This window comes from Lygodium microphyllum, chromosome 23, assembly GCF_053477565.2.
Source record: "Lygodium microphyllum isolate KBCC chromosome 23, Lygodium_microphyllum_v1.1.10, whole genome shotgun sequence".
Taxonomy (NCBI): domain Eukaryota; kingdom Viridiplantae; phylum Streptophyta; class Polypodiopsida; order Schizaeales; family Lygodiaceae; genus Lygodium; species Lygodium microphyllum.
This window is the reverse complement of record NC_141157.1, coordinates 80810067-80836365: the sequence shown is the minus strand read 5'-3', so window position 1 is coordinate 80836365 and position 26299 is coordinate 80810067. Positions and strand designations below refer to the sequence as shown.

The 26299-nt window shown below is 43.0% G+C and overlaps 1 protein-coding gene across 2 annotated transcripts in view; it reads left to right on the top strand.

Annotated features, from left to right (window-relative positions):
• The window catches only part of LOC148016389 (Class I peptide chain release factor), an 88861-nt gene that overhangs the window by 44484 nt on the left and 18078 nt on the right, over positions 1-26299 (top strand). For both annotated transcript variants that reach the window (XM_087663698.1, XM_087663697.1), the window contains exons 4-6: positions 1263-1327; positions 1409-1442; positions 1520-1590. In XM_087663698.1, the coding sequence (XP_087519824.1) occupies positions 1263-1327; positions 1409-1442; positions 1520-1590 (170 nt within the window). The remainder of the gene's footprint in view (positions 1-1262; positions 1328-1408; positions 1443-1519; positions 1591-26299) is intronic.

The window sequence follows — 26299 nt, the reverse complement described above, 5'->3', positions numbered from 1 at the left end:
CCATGCCTGTGTGAAAATAGGGTGAAGTAGTGGGTTGAGGATTTTTTTTTGGGGGGGCGGGGGGTGGGGTACTTGCATGGTGGCCACAATCTCTTATATGTATCACAAGAGGTTGTCGTGGCTGACGTATGTAAAACCCCTATCCAGAGAGATGTGTTCCTCTTGTGATAGTGTTTGGTCCATGTCTAAGATTTGCATGTATGTGAACAATCAATGTATGTCTTATAATTGGTGGATTGTGAGAAGTGGACCCTCGCATGTCAAGGTTTAGTTGTGGTGTTGCTAGTACATTGGAGGTATATATGTTAGAGATATGCAAGGTAGGCATGGTGTACTGGAGTCCCATAAGCCTAGTTGATACCTTGAAGCTTGAGATCAAGGGCATGAAGGATAGAGAGCCCATCACATAGTAATTGTGCTAGTAGTGTGGCCTGATGTCCAAATGGAGAGCATGTGAATCTTGTGGATGGCATCGTGCCATAAAAAATGATAAGGTTGTGTGCTATGTAATGGTTGATGGAGATAAGAGGTGGAGAATGATCATGGTAGAAGCTTATTAGATGGGATCTTCTGTGAGAAGGGTACTTGATGAGGATCCATCAAAAAAGACACTGCACAATTTTGAAGGAGAAAATGTGTTTCATGTGGACTTTTGTTTTCAGGGATGACGGCTTCATTTTCTCCGCTTTGCCTCTTAGAATGCATATGAAATTAAAATTTCTTAATTAGCTCCTTTTGTTAGGGTGGCTTTGCCTCCTAGAAGCACATGGGCTCACTCCTTCTCAACCTTTTCACTTTCTTAATGAATATTATTGTTTCTTCTTTTGAAGCCTATGATGACTCACTTTTGAAATAGCAAGTAATAATTGTAAGCAGCTCATATAACATGGTGTGCTTTGCAATCAAATCATTGGCATAATTGCGTGATGAAATGAAACAAGGAAATTGAAAGGACAAACTCATGGCATAAGGTAGAAATGTTGAGAAATGATTACAGCCTTAAATCTTGTCAATCTTCATATCCTCCACTCTTACTCTTAAGAGACTTGTCTAAGCTTTCTTCAAATGTTTACTGTTTAGATGGCCTTCCAACATTAGAATCAAGGTGTTGGGGGGGTTAACTAAGATAGTCAAGACAATCATCTACATTACTACATCATTTGAATTGAGGTGTTCAACTTAGGTTGGTAAGTAATAAGTAGTTCCGCTGGCATATTTTTGAATATAAGAAGGCATCCATGCTGATACCCATGGCTATGTAGGAGAAGAACCGTATCAATAGTGAAGGAGAACTGGTGATCTCCTCGACAAAAACACGCACACAAAAGTAAGTGTCCTCACCTTAATCAGCTGAAGCTGTTGGTTGTGGGGGAGCAATCATGATTTTAAATGTTTTGTTTTGTTACAGGGGTAACATTGAAGATGCACTTTCAAAACTTCAGGTACACTCTTTTCCAAATGTTTTTCTGCAGTAGCTATTGAAATCCAATGCCATTCAATTTGCTAATTGGTGTTGCAGGAGCTTATTGATGCTGCTGCATATGTTCCACCACCACCTTCTGAGGAAACGAAGAAGAAAATCAACAAATTGTAAGCAAGCTCGTTTTGAGATTCACCTTTCTTCTTTTTGTAATACTTATGCAACTTTTGTTAGACTTGTTTTTTCTTCCCTCTTAATGCCCCCAAAAAATAGTCATTGTATGCTATGGTAATACTTAAATGTCATCACCATCAATTCAAGTTCTTGAGAATAGACAATGCACACATAGATGCTTAAGTCGACTAAGCATTATGTGAAAAATTAGCATAAGGGAGGGCATTTGTTTTGTAGGGATTTCTGACCCGCTGATTGATTATGGGGGAAACTTTAGATTGGTTAACTTTCCTCTATTGTCAAAAAGGTGTTCCCTTTAGAGAGCTACTGATGTACAATTGTAGATAAGAGGATTGCATCATGGAAACATGTGATGGGGATGGGGAATGTTGGATATGGAGGAAGAGGGAGAGAGAGTGAACACAAGACAATGAGCAAGAGTGGGCAGCAGTTCCACACTCAAAAGATGCAAGTGCTAGAATGATAGAATGAAAGTACAATAGGTTTTCAATAAGTTCGACCTATCCGTAACTCAACTAGAGTTAATCTAACTCTAGAACTAATTGTAGAAATGGCAACACAACTTATTAATATACCTGTGTTTATTCTACAAACCAACTAACTAAAACATTGGCATTGCCTATAGAATTGGCAAATTGTAACACCCCCTTGTAGTGGTAGAAGTACAAGAAGATCAATCACCAAAGGATAGCAAGTTCAAGGACTTTCGAAAAGCCTCAAATTTCTCATGAGGAAGTGCTTTGGTAAAAATGTCTACAACATTCTCTTGTGTAGGGACATACATCAAATTGATCTCTCTTGCAAAGCATCTCTCTTTGACATAATGGTAATGTTCCTCAATGTGGTTCGTGTTAGTATGAAACACAAGATTCAGTGCCACTACAATAGCACTCAATGGGTGTAGGACCCTTCAAAGAAATTTGTAGATTAGCCAATAATCTGTAGCCATACACATTCCATTGTTGCGGTGAAGGCTGCCTTGTACTCAATCTCACACAAGACGAGGTAGCCACTATAAGCTATATCTTACTTAGCCATGAAATGCATAAGCGGCCCAGAAAGAAACAATGTCCACCAGTAGATTGCCTAGTCTCTGTATCACCAACCCAATTCGAATCAATATAAGCATGTAGATGCAAGTCTCTCCCCTTGGAAAATAATAATGCATGTGATTGAGTACCTTGAAAATATTTGAAGATCTACTTAATAGCTTGCCAATGTATGGTCCGTGGGCTATGCATATACTTGCTCATCTGAGATAGTGCATACTGAACGTTAGGACGTGTGTTGCAAAGATAAATAAGACAGCCAACAACTTGGCTATAATTTGCAACATCAAACGTCTCTTCATCATCATGCATCGACAGCTTTAAGCCTGGCTCCATGGGAGTGCACATAGGTTTATAGTCTTGCATGTTAAACCTATGTAAAAACTTGTCTACATACTATGACTGTGACAAAACACATGCTCATCACAATCATCTACTTCTATAAAATTAGCCAAATGGGCCTTCCTTGCATCATGTGGTATATGCCTGGCAACCCTTCTAGTGCATTGAGGTAAGGGAGCATCCATTCTACTCTCTTGGAGAGTGCATAACAGCCATCTAGGGATTGTTTTGGTCGCATTTATAGCAGCTCTTTCATGCTGTAGTGCATCTTCCATTGCATGAGCCAAACCATCATCATAACCTTGCCGTTTGGGAGCATGTGGTGCAGCAACAACTTGTTGTATTATGTTAGTCCGGCCATTTACAGCAGGCATAGACTTCAAAGAAAGTGGCAAAAGAACCTTAAAGACATCACTAATGTCATGGGTGGCTGGCATCTCAAACTAATCGTGTGAAAATGCAGCATTTTCAGGAAATATGACATGTTGATTGACAAAAACTTTCATGCATGGATCATACAAGCAATAGCCCTTGCTCTCCGAACTATTGGCAATAAATATGCATTTTACAACCTTGTCATTGAGCTTTCCATGAAGCTCTTTCAGAGCATGTGCATAGGCTACGCATCCAAACAACTGAAAGTAGTCAACTTTAGGTTTCTTGCCATGCCAAGCTTCAAACAGTGTAATCGTTTTCAGTGCTTTGGTGGGTGCATAATTTAATACATGATTTACACAGTGAAGGCCTTCTAGCCAAAATTTATGTTGCAGTCCCTTGCTTTTCAACATACAACAAGCTATCTCCATAAGTGTCAGATTTTTGCTTTCAACATTATCATTTTGCTAAGGTGTCATTCTTACTGTGGCTCGATGTGTAATGTCATTTTTAGGCAAATACACCTCAAAAGCACAAGACAACTATTCCCCCTCCTATCCGTGTAAAGTGTTTGCTCTTTCAAGCGAGTTTCATCCTCAAGCTTTGCAACAAGATATTTAAAATGCATAAACACATCAGATTTTGCTTTTAGTCCGTACACCCGTGTATACCAAGAGTAGTCATCAATAAAGGTGACAAAATAAAGATGACCCCTAGTTGCACATGTCCTCATAGGACGACAAACATCGGAGTGAATAAGTTGCATTTTCCAGACAGCACACACTGCACCATCCTTCTTGAAAGTTGATATAGCAGAGCCGAAGCTCAAAGATGACTGTATTGTCTTGTTTGAATCAGACAGCAGCACCTGTAGAGAATTTGTACAGTGAAGGGAGTGAAATCCAGTCCTTTGGGCAATGAGCTATTGAAGATGTATGCCAATCGTGAAGGACAACTGTGGAGGGAGTGGAATGCAGTCCTTTGATGCTAGGAGTGAGCCAAGTTTGCAAATGCAAATGCTAGAGGCCGCAAGGTAGCAAAATGCTAGTAGGAATTGATGCTAGATTCTTGTGTGCTGATGTTAGATGTTGGGAGTTGCAAATGAAAGAGGAGTGCCACTAATGCCGGGTGGAAGAGGAGTGACACCAAGGTAGTAGATGTCGGCACCAAGTAGAAGGAGATGACTGGAGACAGTGGGAAGCCTTAAGACTGAAAAACGCAGATGAAGGTGGAGCTTGAAGGAGAAGAGTGCTGATGCTAAGCGGACGGATGGCGACATTGACACCAAGTGGACGATGCTCCAAAGGAAAGGCTTGATGCTATGGGGAACAAGGCATTCAAAGCAGAGGGAGAAGATGGTGGAAGATAGCCACGAACCACAAACCGCAATGTCTGCCAGAAGGGGTGTGAGGGCATTGGAAAGGTTGAAGAGAGGAGGGAAGGGTGTATGATGACGGAAGAAGAATCGCAAAGAGTGTGGGTGGTAGTGTGTAAACGAGTGGAGAGATGGCCTATTTATAGGCATTAGGTGTCTAGGGTGGCGCACCATTGAGTGGGCTCCCATTGATGAAGTGCCCAGAATGAGGGCGCTAGTCTTTTTTTGGGGCTGTCAGTGTTTTGAGGTGGATGCTCCATAGAAGTGGTTTCTCAATACCCCCTCTTAGCCCCAAAAAGGAATGAAGAAAGAGGAACGAAGAGAGGTAAGGAGAAGATGGGGAGAGGATCCTTGAGAGCCAAGATTTCCACTAGAAAGGTAACTTGTAGTAAGGAATAGTAGATAGAATGAATTGTACAACCTGACTCCTCGCGAGAGAGAAGCCACTAGCTTCATAACTCCATGCTGGAAGGAATTCGAAGGCCTCGTCACCAAGTCGTGGCTAAACCTCCAAGACCTTGATCTAGCTGGTACCTGAAGTTCTTGGATATTATGAGGAGAAATGATTGCTCAAAGACAACCATCCTTGAAGAGTAAATGGTGGGTAAAGAACTTCATGATGAGTAGGTGCCCCCCTGAGGGTGGAGATGTAGGGGCCCCCTCTGAAGGCGAAGAAGAAGTAGGCCCTCTTGAGCTAAAACACGCTTTTCAGCCCATTAGCATTCTTAAACAGCCCCAAAACACACTTAATTAATGAAAAACCCTAAAAAGGGAATTGGTCCGAGAGAGTTTCAATGGTCTCCCAAAAACCCTAATTTTTGGGGCACCCTTCTACATCTATACATAGACAGGCTGCCCCCATTCAACCTTATCTCGTCTGTGCAGGTTTCTCACTCCACTTGTAGATTTCAGCGATCAGCCTCCTCCCACGTGGTTGTCCAGCCCTCGTGGTTGCTGCCACTCCATCCGAGTTTGCTCCTGCTGCTCGCACCTTCATTCATGCTGACGTCAGCTGTTGGCGACATCATCGTCTGCTGCGATCTGATCATCCAGTCATTGCCAGCCACATCAGACACTGTTTCAGCATGCGTTTGCACCTGTGCAGCCTTGGCGTCAGGTGTTCATCATTCTGCGGCTGTTTCAAATATGCGTTAGCTGTCTGGGACAGCTGCCAGCCATCACAGACACTCCTATTGTTTGCGTTTGCTGATCAGCATCTGCTGTCACTTGCGTTTACAGTATCTACCTCCTCAGACACTTCGACTGGTGGTCACAGACTTGGGATCCGTCTCCAATGGATGTCACTCTCTGACAGTGCTCTACCCTTGAGCATACTTTACACTCCTACATTTATTTAGAGCATTCATTCACTTCAGAGTTGTGTTCTCTCTCTCCCTTCTTCTGTTTGTGTTTGAGTTTCTGTGTTTGAGTTTTGAGTTTTGTGTTTAGGGTTTGAGTTTTAAGTTTTGTGTTTAGGGTTTGAGTTTTGCTCTCTGTGTTTGCGTCTGTCTCTTTGTGTTTCTGTTGTGGTTGCACGCTCTGTGTATCCTCAGTGCAAACCCTAGCAGTTTTCTTCACATGATATCAGAGCTGGTGCTCTTGTAAAGAGTATCTTGCGGATATTGTGGAGAGCTAGTCTTTGTGCGAGGCACACAATACGACTCCTAACTGAATCACAATGCCCCAGACACCTTTTTCTCCAAATTCTATGATGTCCTATCAGGCTTCTCCATCACTGGAGGCCTTGAGACGGCATTATGGACTTGGTGAGGAGGACCACACTCCACTTTCATCTTCAACTTATTTTTCTACTCCTATTCCAGATTTCACTAACATGATAGAGGAGGACTTTGAGGAGTACTATTGCAACAAGTACGGTGATGTTTACACCTCTCCTACTAGTTTTGCTACCACATTCGGACCGGTTGGTGAGGTTGGCCACCTCTCCGATCATGGAGGACATACGGCATTTGGAACGTTTGGTGATCCATCATCATCTCAGTCAGGTCCAATGTCAGGTTTATACAATCCTTTTGAGTTGTATGAATCAAAACCCTCGCCTGTTTCTTCTTTTGAGGTACAGGATCTAGATGACTTTGCGTATATGAACTTTAATAGAGGGGGCTCACGAAGTAGACGGAATTCAGGTACATCTACAGCTTCTGTTTCATTTGAGCATGTTACACACACTTCTCACTTTCCTCCCATTCCACCCTCTTTTATATCACACCTCTCATCATCTTTTCAAAACCTTGAATTAGACTCCACATTTGCATTACACACCCTAGGAGTTGGATCTTCCATCTCCGCTTTTAGCACCTTCTCCTTCTCTACCCCATTCTCTACCTCTTTACACTATGGTACTTCGTTAGGGAAAATGCAACCCTTTAATACAATGCCTCTCACCTTTCAGCAAATGAGCACACCCATAGCACTTGGGACAACTGTGATGGGCATCCCCCTCACTATCCCTGGCTTCCCATCTCACATGACCACTCTAACGCAAGGGTTTCCATCCTCAGCTTATGGTGCATCTTCACACTCTCCTTGGGTTACACGTACATAGGGATTCCCATCTTCTGCTCCCTGCGTTCCCATTCCACCTCCTTGGGTTACGCATGTGGCTAGTCAGCCCATGCCTAGTCAGCCCATTTCTACCCATGGATCCACCTTATACACTACCTGCATGCTTGGTGGGCACTCTGGGACCCATTCCCAATTGCACTCCACTCCCCCATCCTACCCACACTACACTTTTTCACACTATCCATCTCTGAGCACTACCACTCTTGTTGCAACGGCCAAGAATGCCTTCATGGATAAGACACGTTTTAACAGGTCAAATTTCACCACTTGGTCAAACTTCATGTAACAAGTGCTTGAGTCTCAAGGTCTTTGGGACCTCGTCATTGGTCTAGAGCCTATGGTGGACCCTCGAATAGCTCACCCTGACTACATCTGTCAATGGAGAGTTCGCAATGCCATAGCCAATGTTGAGTTGATGCAGGGATTGCAACTTGAGTTTCACTCTTGGTTGCAGCACTTCTCGCTCGCATCAGAGTGTTGGAGTCACCTTCTCGACCGCTATGCGGCTCGTGATCGTACTCGGTGCATCAATCTCGACTTTGAGCTTCAAGAGTTCTCTATTAAGGAAGGGGAATCTGAAAGTCAAGCTGGCTGAATATAGGCGACCGAGCTAAAATATGCTTTTCAGCTGATTAGCATTCTTAAACAGCCCTAAAACACACTTAATTAATGAAAAACCCTAAAAAGAGGAGCGGTCCGAGAGAGTTTCAGTGGTCTCCTAAAAACCCTAATTTTTGGGGCACCCTTCTACATCTATAAATAGACAGGGTGCCGCCATTCAGCCTTATCCCATTTGTGCAGGTTTCTCACTCCACGTGCAGATTTCAGCCATCAGCCTCCTCTCACGTGACTGTCCAGCCCTCGTGACTGCTGCCACTCCATCTGAGTTTGCTCCTGTTGCTAGCGCCTTCATCCATGCTGACGTCAGCTGCTGGCAACATCATCATCTGTTGCGATCTGATTATCCAGTCGTCGCCAGCCACATTAGACACTGTTTCAGCCTGCATTTGCACTTGTGCAGTCTAGGCGTCAGCTGTTCATCATCCTACGGCAGTTTCAGATCTGCGTTTGTTGTCTGGGACAGCTGCCAGCCATCACACATGCTCCTACTGTTTGTGTTTGCTGATGAGCATCTGCTGTCACTTGCATTTACAGCATCTACCTCAGACACTTCGACTGGTGGTCACAGACTTGGGATTTGTCTTTGATGGACGTCAGTCTCCAACATTGCTTTGCCCTTGAGCATACTGTACACTCTTACATTCATTTACAGCATTCATTCACTTTAGAGTTGTGTTTTCTCTCCCCCTTCTTCTGTTTGTGTTTGAGTTTTGAGTTTTGCATTTAGAGTTTGAGTTTTGAGTTTTGCGTTTAGGGTTTGAGTTTTGCTCTCTCTGTCTGTGTCTGTCTCTTTGTGTTTTTGTCGTGGTCGTACACTCTGTGTGTCCTCAGTGTAAACCCTAGCAATTTTCTTCACAGGCTCTGCCCTTGTGGAGAACAGAGAAAGTACATCTCCCTTTGGGAGAGAGAAGGAATCTAAAAACTAATGGATCACGGACTTTGAATCATCACATTACGAAGAAAGTGCCACTGGTCATGTCGAAAAAGGTATCTGGGGTGCCAAAGATATCGAAGAACTCCCAGAAGTGGCCTCTCGAACGTGACTAGTTGATGGTGGAGAAAAGGTAGGCTTATGCGGAGCTGGGGGTGGGTAACATTTCTTCTCTCTCAATGGAGTAGACTGCGGAGTCGAAGTAATGGAAGGTATCGAACAACTACCGTCTCTCAAGGGAGCAGGCTGACAAGCAGACTGCATCTAACAATCGCTGTCTCTCAGGGAAGTAGATTGCAGAACCGCGGGTTGTCGTGGAGGCAACCACTGAATCCTAAAAGTAGTAGAAGAAACCTTTGTAGCGCATAGTGACGGTTGTAGGTTGACGTGGGCTATTGAAGACCAACATGACGGGTAGTGGCAGGTCGACGACCTAGAAATGGCAAGCAGTCAGGCGCAGGTGTGACATTCGGGCGGCTGCCTGTAATAGGCGATAAGTCCAGTGTGGGGACCAAGTGGTAGATCCAGTGTGACAACAGGGGTCCAGCATGGGGACCATGCGGCAGGCACATGCGGCAAGGAGCAGTTGACAGGACGGGCACCAGTAGGCAGGTGGCCCGACGGGGCAAGGTTAGCGGAAACAAATCCCCCCCCCCCCCCCTCACGGTCTTTTTATTTTCTTAGAAATTCCTTTAATCACACTTACCCCCTTTTCTTTGATGGGGGTTCACACATTTAAGCACGGGTCACAGATCTCTGCGAATCTGACCCAAAAGTTTGGGGCTTTTCTTGGTTTTGATCTCGCCCATGCATGACAGCGCCATTCAAGTCAGAAATTGCAGACATTGCGTGTGGTGACCTCAATTAAATTGGGGATTTTGCCAAATTTGTTAGAATTTCACTCTTTTGAGTAAAATTACTGGACATTGGATCCCAGAAAATTGGGGCTTTTCATGTGTTGGTAAAATTTTGCTCAGCTGGGTCAGATTGGCTGACATTTATGCACTTTTGGACCCGAAATTTTGGGGCTTTGTGCAGAATTTGGTAAATTTCTGCATTTTTGCGTGTGTGGTGGTTGGTTCATGTACAAACAGCAGAGATTTATTACTGTTTGAGGAACAACAGCAGTGTGTTTGCTGGTTCAGCTTGTGCTTTTATAGTCCAGGGCATTTACTCTTGTGTTCGTGATAAAATGGCTGCAACTTCTTCCAGTTTAGACATCAAGAGTTTAATGGAAATCAAACGGTTTGATGGTCATGGCTTCGACATTTGGAAAGACCGTATACAGGGCATATTGTTCCTAAAGGATTGTGAGGATGCTTTGCAGGAAGATAAACCCGCACAAATGTCTGATGCAGATTGGGCCACAATAAACAAAAAGGCTGTGGCTTACATTAAGATGGGTATCACTGATGACATCTTGACAGACATTAAGGGTTTAGATATAGGTTATGCAATATGGGAGAAGCTGAAAACTACCTATGAGATCACCACACCTGTTAATCAAGTGTATTTAATGCGCAAGTTGGTGAATATGCGACTGGATGAGTCAAAGCTTGCAGCTGAGCACTTGAGTGCATTTATAGGCATTTTAAATCAGCTCAAGGATGCTAATTTGGACTTTGATGATAAGTTGAGGGCGATCTTTTTGATCATGACATTGCTTGATTCTTGGGAGACCTTGGTGGTTTCTCTCAGCAATAACCCCAATCTCTCATATGATGGAGTGAGAGGTTCAGTCTTGAATGAAGAAATTAGACGTATATCTAGTGGAGAAGGCAGTAACTCAGCTTACAATGTAAGAGGTAGGGCTGAAAAGAAAAATGCAAATGCAGGATAGAGAAACAGGAGCAAGAGCAAAGGAAACGAAAAGAGTGACATTACTTGCTATCACTGTGGTCGGAAGGGCCACAAGAAGCCTGATTGCAAATATTACAAGAAAGAACAAGAGAGAAAGAAAAATGCAGGAGACAAAAGGGAGGAGGATAAGACAGATGCATCTGAGGCAGCCAAAGGCAAGGAAAAGGCCAATGTGGCCTCTAGTGTGGTCATACAGGAGCTTTCGGATACAGAGACTGATGTATTATGTGCAGTTGATTATGATGCCCTTGTATGTCACACATAGGATATGCAGATTACCAAGGCTGATGTCATCGATACACTTTTGTTAGTTGATGATGGTGCCACTAAGACTTGGGTTGTAGACTCTGGTGCCTTTTTCCATGTAACTCCTTGCTTGGAGTGTTTTGCTATATTCAATGCGGGCAGTTATGGAAAGGTGTATCTTGGAAATAACCATGCTTGCAGCATTGATGGGATTGACACTGTACACTTTTCTTTAGACAATGGGCAAGAGCTTGTGTTGAAAGATGTCAGATATGTGCCTAGCATTAAAAAGAGTTTACTATTTGTTGATCAGCTTGACTTGCATGGTTACACTACACTGTTTGGTGGTGGATTGTCGAAAGTGAAAAAGGGTTCCATGTTGATTGCAAAAGGAACCAAGAAGAGCACTTTGTATTGTTTGCACTGTAAAGCTTTGAATGGCAAGTTTGTTGCAGTTGCTGAAATTGGCAGTCACTTGGAATTATGGCATAAGAGATTAGGCCATATGAGCCAGAAAGGACTTCATGTCCTTACCTCTTTGAAGAGGGTTGACGGAAAAGGCTCTAAACTTGACTTTTGTAACGAGTGTCAGTTTGGAAAGCAAATAAAAAATTCATTTTACTCTGGTGTTGTAAGTCCAATGTCTTGGACTTAGTGCATTATGATGTATGTAGTATGCCCGTGAAATTGTTAGGTGGTGCTACATATTTTGTCTTCTTTATTGATGATTGCTCCAAAAAGATTTGGGTATACCTGTTGAAACAGAAAAGCTAAATCTTTGCTGTTTTTAAAACTTTTCATGCATTTGTGACCACTCAGACAGGTAGAAAGGTGAAATTCTTGAGAACTGATAATGGGGGTGAGTTCACATCTACTGAAATTAAGTCCTTTTGTGACTTGCATGGAATTAAAAGGGAGCTTACAGCTCCTTACAACCCTTCTTCAAATGGGGTGGCTGAAAGATATAATAGGACTTTATGTGAAAGAGTGCGGTCATAGTTTCCTCCATACGACGTACGAATCTGTTCGTAATGTATGGTATGTATCCGTACGAATTCGTACGTGATTGGGCCACCTCGCTTGGGCGTCTTGCGTCCCGCGTCACACATTTCCTGCGCCCCCACTTTTACTCCGCCTGCTTGCGTGGCACTTTTTGGGGGGTGGGAAGCCTTGGATACCTCATCCCACCTCCTTTTCCAGCCATGCACTCCCCTCCCCAGCTCTTTTTGTATTCCTTTTAGCTGGCAGCTCTCTCTTTGACTTTTGACCCCTCTTTGACTGTTTGAACTTTGACCCTTCTCTCATCTACAAAAGGTGCTCCTCTCCTCCATGCTTCCATCCCAATTCAGCAAGCACTTACCATTCTTATCTTCCTCTCTTAGATCTTGATTCTTGAATGGACTCGTGATTTGTCATTCTCGAATCTCACCTCCCATTCCCTCTTTCCCGTACCCTATCAAAGCATTTGCCATTCTCAAATCTCATCTCCATCCCCTCTATGCCGCACCCTATCAAAGCATTTGCCATTCTCATCTCCCATCTCCTCTCTCTCACTCTTGCTCTTTCAACTTTACCCCAACCCTCGGGCCTCTCGAGTCTCCCTCCCTTTTAACTTTCAAGACTCAACTTTCAAGTTTCAAGAGTCAAGACTCAAGCATCTCTCTCTCTCTCTCTCTCTCTCTCTCTCTCTCTCTCTCTCTCTCTCTCGGGCCTCTTTATCCGTCATCGGCACCATGAATTGTGAGAAGCATGAGGCCTTCAATTTGCATGCGATCCATGTGGAGAGGGACACAAAAAAGTTTAACTCCCGCCATTGGATATGCAAGTATTGTGGGAAGCGCTATACAAGTGGTGCAACTTGGCTTCACCAACATCTTTCCAAGACGGGGGGGCAAGTTGCTCGTTGCAAGGAGATCCCTCAAAACATTGCGGAGGAGATTCCCGCCAAGATGAGAGGGGGTTCCACAAGAGGAGGAGAAAGTGACTTATCGGCACTAGCTCCTATGTCTACTAACGAGGAAGCATCCAATGTGGGCATATCTTGAACGATGTGGGAGAGGCCTCTACCATTGGTGGTGGGGGCTCCACATCCGCACCTGGCTCCGGTAAAAGACAGAGAGTGGAGGCTCATGCAGTGCCGGAGAGACAATCCTCTCTCAAGCTCCCGGTCATGTACATGGGTCGATTGCCTTTCTTAGAGAAATACGACGACTTCCAGACATTGAAATTGCACGCACGGTGATTCAGTGCAATCTTACATTCAATGTCCTAAAGCGAGAGTAATGAAAGAAGATGGTAAAAGCCATTGCCAATGTGGGTCCATGTGAATGATGGACCGGTGTTACATACAATGATATGAGGATGAAAAAGATTGATGAAGAGAATGAGAGGATTGATAGAGCCCTTGATTCTATTCGGGTCGCATGGATAAAATATGGTTGCTCCATTTTCACCAACGGATGGAGTGATCGTAAGAACGTGGCATCATCAACATACTCGTCTCATGTCCACTCGGCACTTACTTTTTGCGGGCCGTAGATTTTGGCAAGAGGGGGAGAAAAATGACATGCGCATTCATCTACCGTCACATTCAACAAGCTATCATTGAGGTATACATTGCAATTTGCCTTTTAAATTTATTTTACTTTTTTTCATTATGATAATATCATGATTTATAATTGAAATTTGATTTATGCATAACTATCTATCTTCCTATTCTAATAATTAATTTGTCTCTAGTATCTATGATCTATCTCGATTCTCTCTTTCCCCCCGGGCTACAAGGCCCCCAACTCTCGGGCCCCATCTCTCTTCATTCTTAAATCTTGAAAGTTTAAAGTTGAGACTTGAAACTTGAAACTTGAAAGGCTCAAGTTTCAACTCTCTCTAGACTCTTTCTCTCTCTAACCTCCAATTTCCAAGTATTGCTAGTAATAAGTATACTTGTAATTTGTAAATTGTGGTTGTAGGTGGGCCCCTCAAATGTGGTGCAAGTTGTTACTGACAATGCATCTTGAGTCCGAGTTCCCTACGATTGTGTGGACTCCATGTGTAATTCATTGTTTGGACTTGCTCATGGAGGACATTGGGAAGCTCAAGTGGGTGAAGAGGGTGGTCCGCAAAGCTACATCAATTGTCACATTCTTCACGGTAAAGGTAAAGGTGCTTGCGATGTATCGTGAGCATAGCACACTGGAGTTGAAGAAGCCTTTTTCAACTCGCTTTGCTTACATGTGGTTATTGTTGGAGCGCCTTTATAAGGTGCGGTCCCAGACAGTGGTGTCTACTCTATGGAATGAGTGGGATGAGCATGAGAGAGAGGCGGCCAAAGCCATGCAGCGCTTGTGCCTTAATGAGCAGTTTTAGCAAAAAGTCCGTGCCATTGTCATTGTCGTGACTCCCTTTTATAGGGTGTTACGTATGAGTGATTGCGAGGGGTCCACCATGGGCCTTCTCATTCGCTTCTTTAGAGCAGCATTGGTGGAGGTATGTGCTTGTACAGTGATCACAGAGACTCAGTGTGCACATGTTTTAGAGATAGCAGAGAGGAGATGGGCGTGGATGCATAAGCCCATCCATGGTTTTGCCGCATTGGCACATCTGGCCTACAAGTCACTGGTGGTCATGGATAACAGAGAGTTCCATTCAGACCAGCTTGTTTATTTGACTCGTGTGGTCCCTGTGGATGACCACAATGCAGTGCTGGAGGAGCTAGGATGCTATGCAGATCAGAGAGGGCATGTGGCTTTTGCTTCTCCCACTTGTTGGAGGAGAGAGTCACTTGTAAAGCCTTTATTTTGGTGGCAAAACTTTGGATACGCATTGGAGACCCTTCAGCCCTTAGCCATGAGGGTCCTTACTTAGGATTGCTCTTCGGATGTATGTGAGAGAAACTGGAGTGCCTATTTTCTCATTCACACAAAGATTCGCAATCGGCTTAGCACACGAAAGTTAGAGTGGCTAGTCTATTGCCGCACTAACTTATGCATGATGAGAGCTATGATGAGCATGGGTAGTCCGAAGCAGGTAAAGTTTAAACTTTAAACACTTAACCATAACATTTAAATTTTATAATTTGTTGTTTTAACTTTTAAACTTTGAACTTTGAAGTTTATACTTTACAATTTAGACTTTAGCATTTACAATGATTCAATCTTACGTGCATCACTGCATTTTGTAGGTGAATGTTGATACATTCAAGTTGACGGGCGACACTCTTCTGAGTATACATAAGGAGGTGGACGAGGAGGAGGAGATGATTTTTGTAGAGCTCTATAGAGAGCTTATAGTAGCAGATACTCGTGACACTCGTAGTCAGCTTGCTCGTGGGCGAGAAGTTCGAGTAGGTGGTAGCAAGGGCATGGTCATTCGATGCCCTCCATCATCAAGGAGGGGTGGTTTGAGTGGCTTGCAGACATATGTAAGGCGGGGCTCTAGTAGCTCACATCCTGTGTCTCATGATGACATCCCTCCCTTGCCTACACAACCACCACCTAGGGAGCCATCATTTGATGATGATGGTAATCTCATTAGTGAGGATGAGTATGAGTGTGTCTCATCATCGGATGCCGAGGAGTCATCTTCAGACTCTCTTGATGAGCACTTAGATGGTTCTGATGATGCTGATGATGATGATGATAGTGATGCCTCATCATAGATTCATATGACATAGGTCTCTTTTTTTTGTATTAGATATACTAGACTGTAGTTGTATCGCATATTTTGCGCAGCCCATGCGACCGCGATGGTCACTCCATGTATTCATCTTATTCTGTAATTAAATGACTATTTCCACTTTAAACATGTATTCTACGTATCGTATTTTATCATACTGTACCATATCGTACCTTTCTTACTTGACAACTATGAGTGCAGTGCATGTTGTCCACTGCTAATCTTCCTCATGAATTTTGGGGAGAGGCACTCAAAACCGCGGTTCACATTTGCAACCGCTCTCCAAATAGGTCCTTAAATAATGGCATCCCTGAGGAGGTTTGGTCTAGCAAATCGGCCTCATATGACTATTTACGCATTTTGGGCTGTGATGCTTTTGTGCATGCTAGAGATGAGCTGAGGAACAAACTTGACCAAAAATCCACCAAAGACATTTTCATGGGCTACGGTGATGAGGGTGAATTTGGCTATAGAGTGTGGTTACCTTAGTCCAAGAAAATTATTTGCCGCCGTAATGTTGTGTTTAATGAGGCAAAATTGCTGAAAGGTACTTTAGCCTCAATGAAGATATGAAAAAGGTCAAATTTTAGAATTTGCAGCCACCTATTACTTCAGATGATGAGCCTCATGCTGCTGTACCACAGGCTGAAACTGATGATCAGCTGGTTATTTTTTAGCCAAATGATGATGGACAGCAAATAGGAGCACAGGGAGGTCATGGACAACAAGATAGACTTGCTGATTATGAAAATGCAAGTGTTGGTAATGAAAACGAAGGTGCTGTACAGCATGAACAGCATGCTGAAAATGGCTTACAGCAGCCAATAAATGCTGAAAATAACATACCTCCAGATGTAGACCCAATTCCTAAAAATGTTGATCATTGGGTACGTAGGTCTACACGCGTAAGAAGGCAACCCCTCCTTGCATTATGTGATACTTACAGATGAGGGTGAGCCGCTTACATACAAAGAGGCCAAGTCATGCGAATTCAGCAGTAAGTGGGAGTTAGCTAACAGGAAGAGATTAAATCTCTGTATGCTAATGATACTTGGGATCTTGCGTTGTTGCCCAAAGAAAGAAAGCCTCTTCCAAACAAATGGGTTTACAAAGTAAAGATAGTTGATGGAAAACCCAAGTACAAGGCAAGACTGGTTGCTAAAGGGTATGCCCAGAAGGAAGGGATTGACTTCCAAGAGGTCCTTTCACTGGTTGTGAAGATGACCACACTATGTGTGCTTTTTGCTCTCACTACTGTATTGGACCTAGAGCTGTATCAAATGGATGTAAAAACAACTTTTCTGCATGGTGACATTGATGAGGAAATTTACATGAAAAGCCCGACGGCTTTGTAGTTGCTGTAAAAGAGTAGATGGTGTGTAAACTAAAACGTAGTTTGTATGGACTAAATCAAGCACCATGGCAGTGGTACAAAAAGTTTGACACTTTTATGCTCTCTCATGGGTTTACACGCAGCCATGCATATCATTGTTTGTACATGAAAAAGGATACAGATGGCAACCCCATCATACTTGTTTTGTATGTGGATGATATGTTGCTAGTTGGAAAAAGAAAGACTAGCTTAGATGCTCTCAAAGATCAACTGAAATCAGCTTTCTGCATGAAAGATTTGGGGAATGGAGAGCATATATTGGGCATAAGGATTCGCAAGGATAGAACACAGAAATTGTTGTTCTTATCTCAAGAGAAGTATATTGAAAAGGTACTGGACAGATTTAACATGGCTGAAGCTAAGGCTCTTGGGGTGCCCTTTCTCCCATATCTTAAGCTTAGTAAAGCCAACAGTCTAAAAGATGACATGGAAGCCAATGCTATGAAGGGAGTCCCTTATGCATCAGCTTGTGGCTCTCTATGTATGCTATGGTCGCTACTCTTCCAGACATTGCTCATGCAGTGGGAGTTGTTAGCAGGTTTATGTCAAATCCTGGCAATACACATTGGGAGGCTGTCAAGTGTATTCTTCGATACCCAAAGGGTACATAAAGAAAGTGTATTTGCTATGGGCAGGGTGCACTTAGTTTGCAGGGTTATTGTGATGCAGATATGGCAGGTGACTTGGACGCTCGTAGGTCCACTAGTAGGTATGTCTTTATAGTTGTTGGTGGGGCCGTTTCTTGGTGTTCTAGGTTGCAGAACGTCGTCGCATTGAGTACTACTGAAGCTGAATACATATCGGCTATTGAAGCTTCTAAGGAAGCTATCTAGTTGAGCAAACTTGCAGAGCTCCCAGCATGTATATGGGTACTGCAGTTTTGGGATTTGATAGCCAGAGTGCTGTGTATTTGGCTAAGAATGCTATGTATCATTCACGCACAAGGCATATAGATGTGCAATATCACTTTATCAGATAGATTCTGGAAGATGGTCTAATCACATTGTTCAAGATCAAAACACGGGACAACCCTGTAGATGTTCTCACCAAAAGTCTAAGCAAGGCTCAGCATGAGCATTGCATACGACTAATGGGAGTTGGTTAGAGATTCACTTCGGACCTTTCAGTGGGAGGTTGTTGGGATAAAGGTCTGTTTTCACCTTCGTGTATAGTACACACACATTTTTTATTTGTACATGTGAATGTGCCCTTACATGCCCTAAGTATAAATACATTTTATTGTTTGTGTACCAACACATTGTTGGTACACTCAAATCTAATCGTACTTTCACACACACACACACACACACACTCTCTCTCTCTCGCCGTCACTCTCACTCCTTGAACTACTGCACATCCCCAGCTGAGCTCCAACATAGACGCATATGCTTCGGTGGGGTAGGGAGCAAAGGTCGATATTGGCAAGCTTTGGTGGGGTAGGGAGCAAAGGTCAATATTGGCAAGCATCGGTGGGGGGTTCGGTGATGTTAGAGTAGGAGCACCCAATGGTTTGTCCATCTACCTCTGTGGAGAAGTCATAGCATCGGAGTATCAACCTATAAAAGGGAGGGTGGGAGGAAGAGGGAGAGAAGGGTGTCTTTGTCTCCGGGTGATGCAATAGAAATGAAGGGGAAAATCAGTAGATGATGCCAAACTTGCAACTTGTCTTTGATTTCTTTGATGAACAGGGTCTTTATCTCTTTGAGCTTGTGTGTTGTGATACCACCTGAGAATATGCAATAATGCAAAGAGACAGTAGGGTTTGTGGGAAGAAACACAGAGGGTATGTGGCAAGCACTGAGAGAGAAAAGAAACTTAGAAACTCAAAATATCAAGGTGATGAATCAGTGAATGATGCTATGTGAAGAAGAGCTGATACAATAGATGCGAAGCTTGGAAGATGACTTAACTCTCCTGTCTAAATTAGGCGGTAGCACATGTAGGGAATCTGCATAGTGAAGGAAGCAAAACAGGTCCTTCGAGCAATGGGCTATCAAAGCTATATGCTGATGGTGAAGGGTGTGAAGAAATGCTTTGAACGCAGAAAACACAAAACCAATCGCACGACAAAGCACAACTGGATAACACAGAACACAGTTAGGGTTAGGGTAACTTAGAGATAGTGAACACAATGAATAATGAACTGAATGACTATTGAATATACGATGCTCATGCAGTAAACATACTATGTTGTGAATACTAAACCTTGAACTCTTGCATCTCTGGGATCGTACTCCGAACGGATCTTGAAATGCAGGAAGGCAGCCTTCGTGTGTTGAACACCAGTAAATGTAGCCAAAGATGTTGGATTTGATGTAGATAGGCAGCAAGAGAGAGAATATGCAGCAAATGCAAATTTGTAGAGGTGAGAGAAAACTGGCTACAATTGTAGGAGGCAAATACAAACAATCTAATGTGGACAACAAGGTGTAGAGTGTAATCGACACTGATGATGACCCTGCACAAGGGAGAGATCAACCTAGGAAGTCTAGTCAAGGCGACAACACCTGGATGGTGGCGACAACTCCAGGAGGCCTTGGTGACAGTAAACGCAGCTTGAATGATGACGCCAACAGTTGGAGATGGATGCCTGGTGGCAAACGCCAAATTTGGTAGTGATGGATTAGTAAGGGACAGTTGTATGTGGGTGACGGACGTTGGAATCAGGTGCTAGATGGTAGTAGACAACAAATGAAAGCTTTGACCATGATGTCCTCCACGAATGGGGTGTGGGTGGTAGAGATACAGCTCTTGAAACCTACAAAAACGAGATTAAAGGAGAGTGGTGGGCGGCATGTCTATTTATAGAAAGTTTGAGGCACCCAAATTAGGGTTTTGCATGTGGGACACAGTAACTCTCTAGGATCACGTTTCTTTTTAAAATAATAAGGTTTCTTCATTAATTAAGTATGTTTTGGGGTTGTTTAAGTTAGGCTAATGCATTTTCAGCTCAACAAAGGATAGCTATGGAGGGAGCAAAATGGAATCCTCTGATGCCGGGAGTGGACCAAGGTTGCAAATGCAAATGCCAGAGGTCGCAAGGCAGCAAAATGCTAGGTAGGAATTGAGCCATATGCCTGTGTGTCGACGCCAAATATTAGGAGCTGGAAACACAAGGTAGAGGGGCTGTGAAACTCGAAGAGGAGTGACATCAAAGCAGCAAATGCTGATGCAAAGTAGGAGGAGATGACACTAGATAGTGGGGAAGTCTCCAGACAGAAAAACGTTGATGAAGGTGGAGCTTGAAGGAGAAGGGTGTTGACACCAAGTAGAGGGATGGTGACCCTAGGTGAAAGATGCTCCAAACACAAGACTTGATGGTATGGAAACAATGCACTTGAAGCAGAGGGAGAAGATGGTGAAAGACAACTACGAACCACGAATCGCAATGTTTGCTAGAAGGGGTGTGAAGGCAGTGGAAGGGTTGGAGAGAGGAGGAAAGGGTGTGTGATGATGGAAGAAGAGTTGCGAAGAGCGTGGGTGGTGGTGTGTAAATGAGTGGAGAGGTGGCCTATTTATAGGCCTCAAGTGTCTAGGGTGGCGTACCACTAGTGGATGCCCATTGATAAAGTGTCTAGAATGAGGGCGCTAGTTCTTTTTGGGGCTGTTAGTGCGAAATCCTAACTGAGGTGGATGTACCAAAGAAGTGGTTTCTCAACACTAATTGCGAGAGCATCATGAGACCATCTATCATATGTATCCAATACAACAAGGTTCTTATATAGGGTGCCGGATAGCCTAAGTGCATAATCCATCTCTCTGTCTTTGACAATGCACTTGCCATCTTCAAAGATGACCTGAAAGCCATGCTTATTAAAAGTAGATATAGACAATAGGTTATTTGTAATGCTAGGCACAAGAAAACATTCGGAAGCATGAAATTGGAACCATCTACAGCAGTAATCATGATTGAACCAATGCCACATACATCATAATTGCTATTGTTCACACATGTAATACGCTTTCCAATAGGGGCTGAATGCAAAGAGGTAAAGAGACACTTCTTGGAAGTGATATGCTTTTACGCTCTACTGTCAAAATACCATGTGTGTTGCATCTCAGCCACAGTAAATGCTGAATCAGCCATTGAAGAATCAAAACTGCATGTAAGAAATGCATAGTCCTCCTCCACAAAGTTGGCCAAAGCTTATCACCATCAGTAGATTTGCTGGTTGATGTACTAGAGTCTTTTTCTTTGGCCAATCGCTCCTTGCATTCATCAATATGATGACCGAGCTTCTTGCGATGATGGCATTTCTCCTTTTTCTTGGACTTTTTTGTCTTGGGCAGCTTTATTTGATGGCTGTCTAGCATCAGCCTTTTGCTGATTTTTCATATTTTGCTTGACTTTTCCTTTGCCATCGTACTTTGAGAGCATAGCCACATCACCCGAACGCAATGCAACATTTTTCCGAGTCTGTTTCTCTTGTAGCAAGAGGTTTTCCAACTCCACAAATGTAAGGGGTTGCTGCCCCCCCTCCAAGACAACATCAAAAAGCTGTGAAAACCAAGTTATGACGGAGGAAGAGAGTTCAATGTGATGTTTACCAATTTTGCATCATGAATGACCTCATCAATATTAAGTAGTTGCTCACGCAAATCTTGTATTTGTGTAAGGTGATCTGTCATACTATCAGCCTCATCCATGTTCACATTAGCTAGCTCTCTGTGGAGATAAGATATCCTGGCCTCATTACATGCTGCAAACATGTGCTCAAGTACATCCCAAGTAGCTTTTGAGGTCCTACAAGATTGAATGTGTAGAATAATGGCCCTTTTCACTGACAAGGCAATCAAAGATAGTGCTTGTGCATGCTTTGAGTCCCACCTGCATTGATCCTCGGTAGGAGTAAAAGGAGGGGTAGAAGCAGCGGTACCAACAACCTGTCCTCTAGCATTACTCTGAGGTGTCTAAGGTGCAAGGCCTCTTGGTCGTTGTTGCAGATCACTAGTGACATAGTCCCACAAGTCCTTCACCACTAGAAGGTTGCGCACCATGAAACTCCACAACGGATAGTTTGTGCCATCAAGCTTGTTCTCTTGAGTGAGGACACCAAGGATGCTGCTTTGATCATTATACCCTTGACGTGCCACGTTGCCAATGATGCACAAAGATTAGCAGCCAAATACTTGTACACTGTTGAGTACAAAAAATCCCCACACAAGATTAGAATGCAAGTACCAAATTGTCACAAATCTTGCTAAATGTGCCCAATGTTACACAAATTAGCACTCAACTTGCAGATTACAGCAATGCATTGCTGTATTGCACTTGCCTCGAAATGCGTGCTCGAAAGAAAATAGTCCGCAGCAATTTAATGCCGAGTCTCATCAAATTTATCTGAAAATCCCTAAAATTTGTTGGCAAATTTGATTGTCATAGCTAATTAGTGCTAATGTATTACTTGTTATCGGCCTTGGAATGCGTGTTGAGCAAAAGCCCCAAATTTCTTTGCAAAATTTCAAAGAAATTGAAGAAAATTATACCTCACAATCTGAATTTTTACAAAACGTCTCCTTTGGATGTGTGCCAACAATAAATAGCAGCAGGAATCCACCTCGTGATGCATGTTGGAGCCAAAAAAGTTAAAAATTGAAAAGCCTTAAATTTATTGTACCAATGCTGAAGAAATTGTGCAATGTTGACAATTTTAGTGGAGATTCACGCATGGGAATTGTAATTGGGCAAAAGCCCCTAATTTTTTCGAAGAAATTTCGAGAAATTTTAGAAATTGGAAAAGTCGATCGAAAGTTTTCAAATTTCTTGGTATGAAGTGTGAGATATTGAAAATTTCTTTGAAATTGTATGAGATGAGGAAGATAGACGAGAAATTGAAATTTTTTTCAAAAATCCCAAAATTTAGAAAATTTAGGTTTCTATGTTTTTTCTCAGGTTTTTGGAAAATGGGGGGCAAGGTTGAGAAAATGGCGAGCAAGGTTGAGAAAATGGTAGGTAGGGTTGAGAATATCATGAGTAGGGCTTAGAGAGGCTATGTGTATAAGGCTGCGTGCAAGATTGCGTATAGTACTGTGTGCAAGCTGAAAACATTAACAACACCTCTTCTAAAACAACAACTCTTCCAAAACAGTAACTCATCCAAAACAATAGCTCCTCTTCCTTTGTCGGTTGAGTGGACTTTTGCGTAGGTGACACTGGCTGAGCAGTGGAGAGATAGAACCCATGTGTCTAGCTTTGATACCAAATGTTGGAAATGGAGAAAGAGAGAGTGTGTGAACACAAGACAATGAGCAAGAGTGGGCAGCAGTTCCACACTCAAAAGATGCAAGTGCTAGAATGATAGAATGAAAGTATAATAGGTCTTAAGTAAATTAGATCTACCCCTAATTCAACTAGAGTTAATTTAACTCTAGAACTAACTCTAGAAGTGGTGACACAACTTATTAATGTAGTTGTGTTCACATTACAAACAACTAACTAAAACATTTGGCACTGCCCATAGAATTGGCAAATTCTAAGAGGGGATGGTGAAATCCAAGGGATGGGGACAATGGTTGGGATGATATATAAAAATGCAATTTACATTAATTATGTGCTCTGAGATGGGACTGAAATGGGCTAAAATAGGAAACACAATGGCCTGAAATTAGTAATAAATGGGCTAAGATTGCACCATTGAAGGTGAGAAGCAAGGTTGTAGGTGTTAAGCTAAAACACGCTTTCCAGCTGATTAGCATCTTTAAACAGCCCCAAAACATGCTTAATGAAAAACACAAATTTGGGGCGTAGATCGAGAGAGTTTTAGTGGTCTCCCAAAACCCTAATTTTTGGGGTACCCTTCAACATGTACAAATGGACAGGTTGCCCACCATTCAGCCTCATCCTTTTGTGTAGGTTTCTCACTCTACTGTGAGGATTTCAACCATTATCAGCCACCTACCATTTGCTGTCCAATAGTCACCGATTGTAGCCCATCACTATCGAGCCCTATGCGGCCTGTTTTCAGCCATCACCCTGCTGTTTGGAGATCTCCATCTGTCGCATCATCATAGGACTTGATTAGCTTGCATTTTCAGCATCTGGTGCTAGGCGATAAGCTGCTGCCATCTCTCCCACTAGGCGATTGCTGGGGTAGTTGCGTTTTGGCTGTTCACAGGCCATCTACATCAACAAACACCTCTGTTGTTGTTGCCTGGTAGTTCTCAACCAGAGGTGATCAGTTTTTAGCCTTCCTCTGGTGATACACTACTGTATTTACCAGATTTGAGCTTGCGATTGCTGTGTTTTGGTGATTAGCTTGCTGCCCTTCATTATTCAGCACTCTCTCACCTCTGATTGGTGGTTATAGTACTTTGGGATTGGCCTTCGATGGACATCACTGTTTGACACTTTATTGCTCTACCCTTCAGCATTTTGTACACTCTTACATTCATTTACAACATTCATTCGCTTCAGAATTTCTTCTATTTGTATTTGTCTCTGTGTTTGAGTTTTGAGTATTGCGTTTGCATTTTGCGTTTAGGGTTCGAGTTTTACTTGTCATAGTCTAAGTCTATGCGTTTCAGTCTTGGTTGTATATACTGTTTTTTCTTAGTGCAAACCCTTAGTATGTCTTCACATGGTATCAGAACCAATGCTATTCTAAAGAGTATCTTGTGGTGATTGTGGAGACTAGTCTTTGTGCAAGAGTCACACATGATTCAATTTACTCATAATGTCTTAGGCACCTTTTTCTATGGATCTTATAATGTCCTATTAGGCTTCTCCATGATTGGAGGCTCTGAGAAGGCATTATGGTCTTAAGGAGGAGGCAGACACACCTTCACCTTTATCATATTTTTCTGCTATTTTCAGTCACCTTATAGATGATGAGTTTGAGGAATATTTGCGCATCACGTACAGTATGAGCCAAAACCCTCTTCTGTTTCTCCTTTTGATGTGTAGGATTTGGATGGTTTTCAGTATGTTAACTTTAATAGAGGAGGCTCTTGAAGTAGATCCCCTTCATTAGGTATATCTCTACCATGTGTTTCATTTGAGTAAGTAAACCCACTTCTCAACTCCCTACCATCCCATCACTATCTTCTCCACATTTTGATCTACTCACATCTTTATTCCAAAACATTAGATTACACTCCACTTCCGCTCATAGCACACTAGGGGTTGGATCTTCTATCTTTGCTCCTAGCACTCTCTTTCTCCATCCCACAATCTCCCTATCTTTCATTCACTATCCCTCTTGGTGCATCGTTCGGGGGAATGCCACCCTTAATATTGCACCTTCCACATATCCTCGCTTCACCACATTCTTACACTTTGGGACAGCTATGATGGGCATCCCCTTCACTACCCTTGGACACTCACAACCCCCCCCCACATGACCTTTCAGATGTAGGGATATCGATCCTTTGCTTATGGATTGTCATCATATATCCCTTGGGTAACTCCTATGCAGGGATTTCCATTCTTTGTTCCTGCATCCTAGGCTCCTCATGCGGTTACCATGCCATACCTAGTATGCCCATACCCACATTTAGAACCGTTTTGCACACTTCTCATATGCATGATGTGCACTCTGGGATTTCTTTCCAAGTGTACTCTACTCTCCCACCTTATCCCCCCTATCCACCCTACCCCCAATATACACCTTCTCTATCTCCTAGCACTACCACTCTTGTTGCAACGACCAAGAATCCCTTCACAGATAAGACTCATATTAACAGGTCGAATTTCACTACTTGGTCAAACTTCATGCAACAAGTGCTTGAATCTGAGGGACTTTGGGACCTCATCGTTGGTGTCTGCCGATCCTCGATTAGCTCACCTTGATTACATCAATCAATGCAACGGCCAATGTTGAGTTAATGCAGGGGTTGCTTCTTGAGTTCCACTTTCAGTTAGAACATTTTTCCCTCTCATTTGAGTGGTGGAGTCATCTCATTGACCGCTATGCAGCACGAGATCGCACTTGACGTATCAATCTCGATTTTGAACTTCAGGAGTTTTTCATTAAGAAGGGGATGATCTGAAAGTCAAGTTGGCCAAATATCGGCTTTTCCTCATCGAGTTTGCCACTACGGCTCCCCAAATTGAGACGATGATCAGGTCACGTTCTTTTTGAACAAGTTGCCTGCCAAATATTTCCGTTTTATCCAGCACATTATCTCACCACTAGATTCCTGACCTCCTATGAGTTTGAGTGCCAGTTTTGGCGTTGTGTGAGGTTGCACGATCAAGTCGACAAGAAGTCTTCCAAACACATCCATTTTGAGG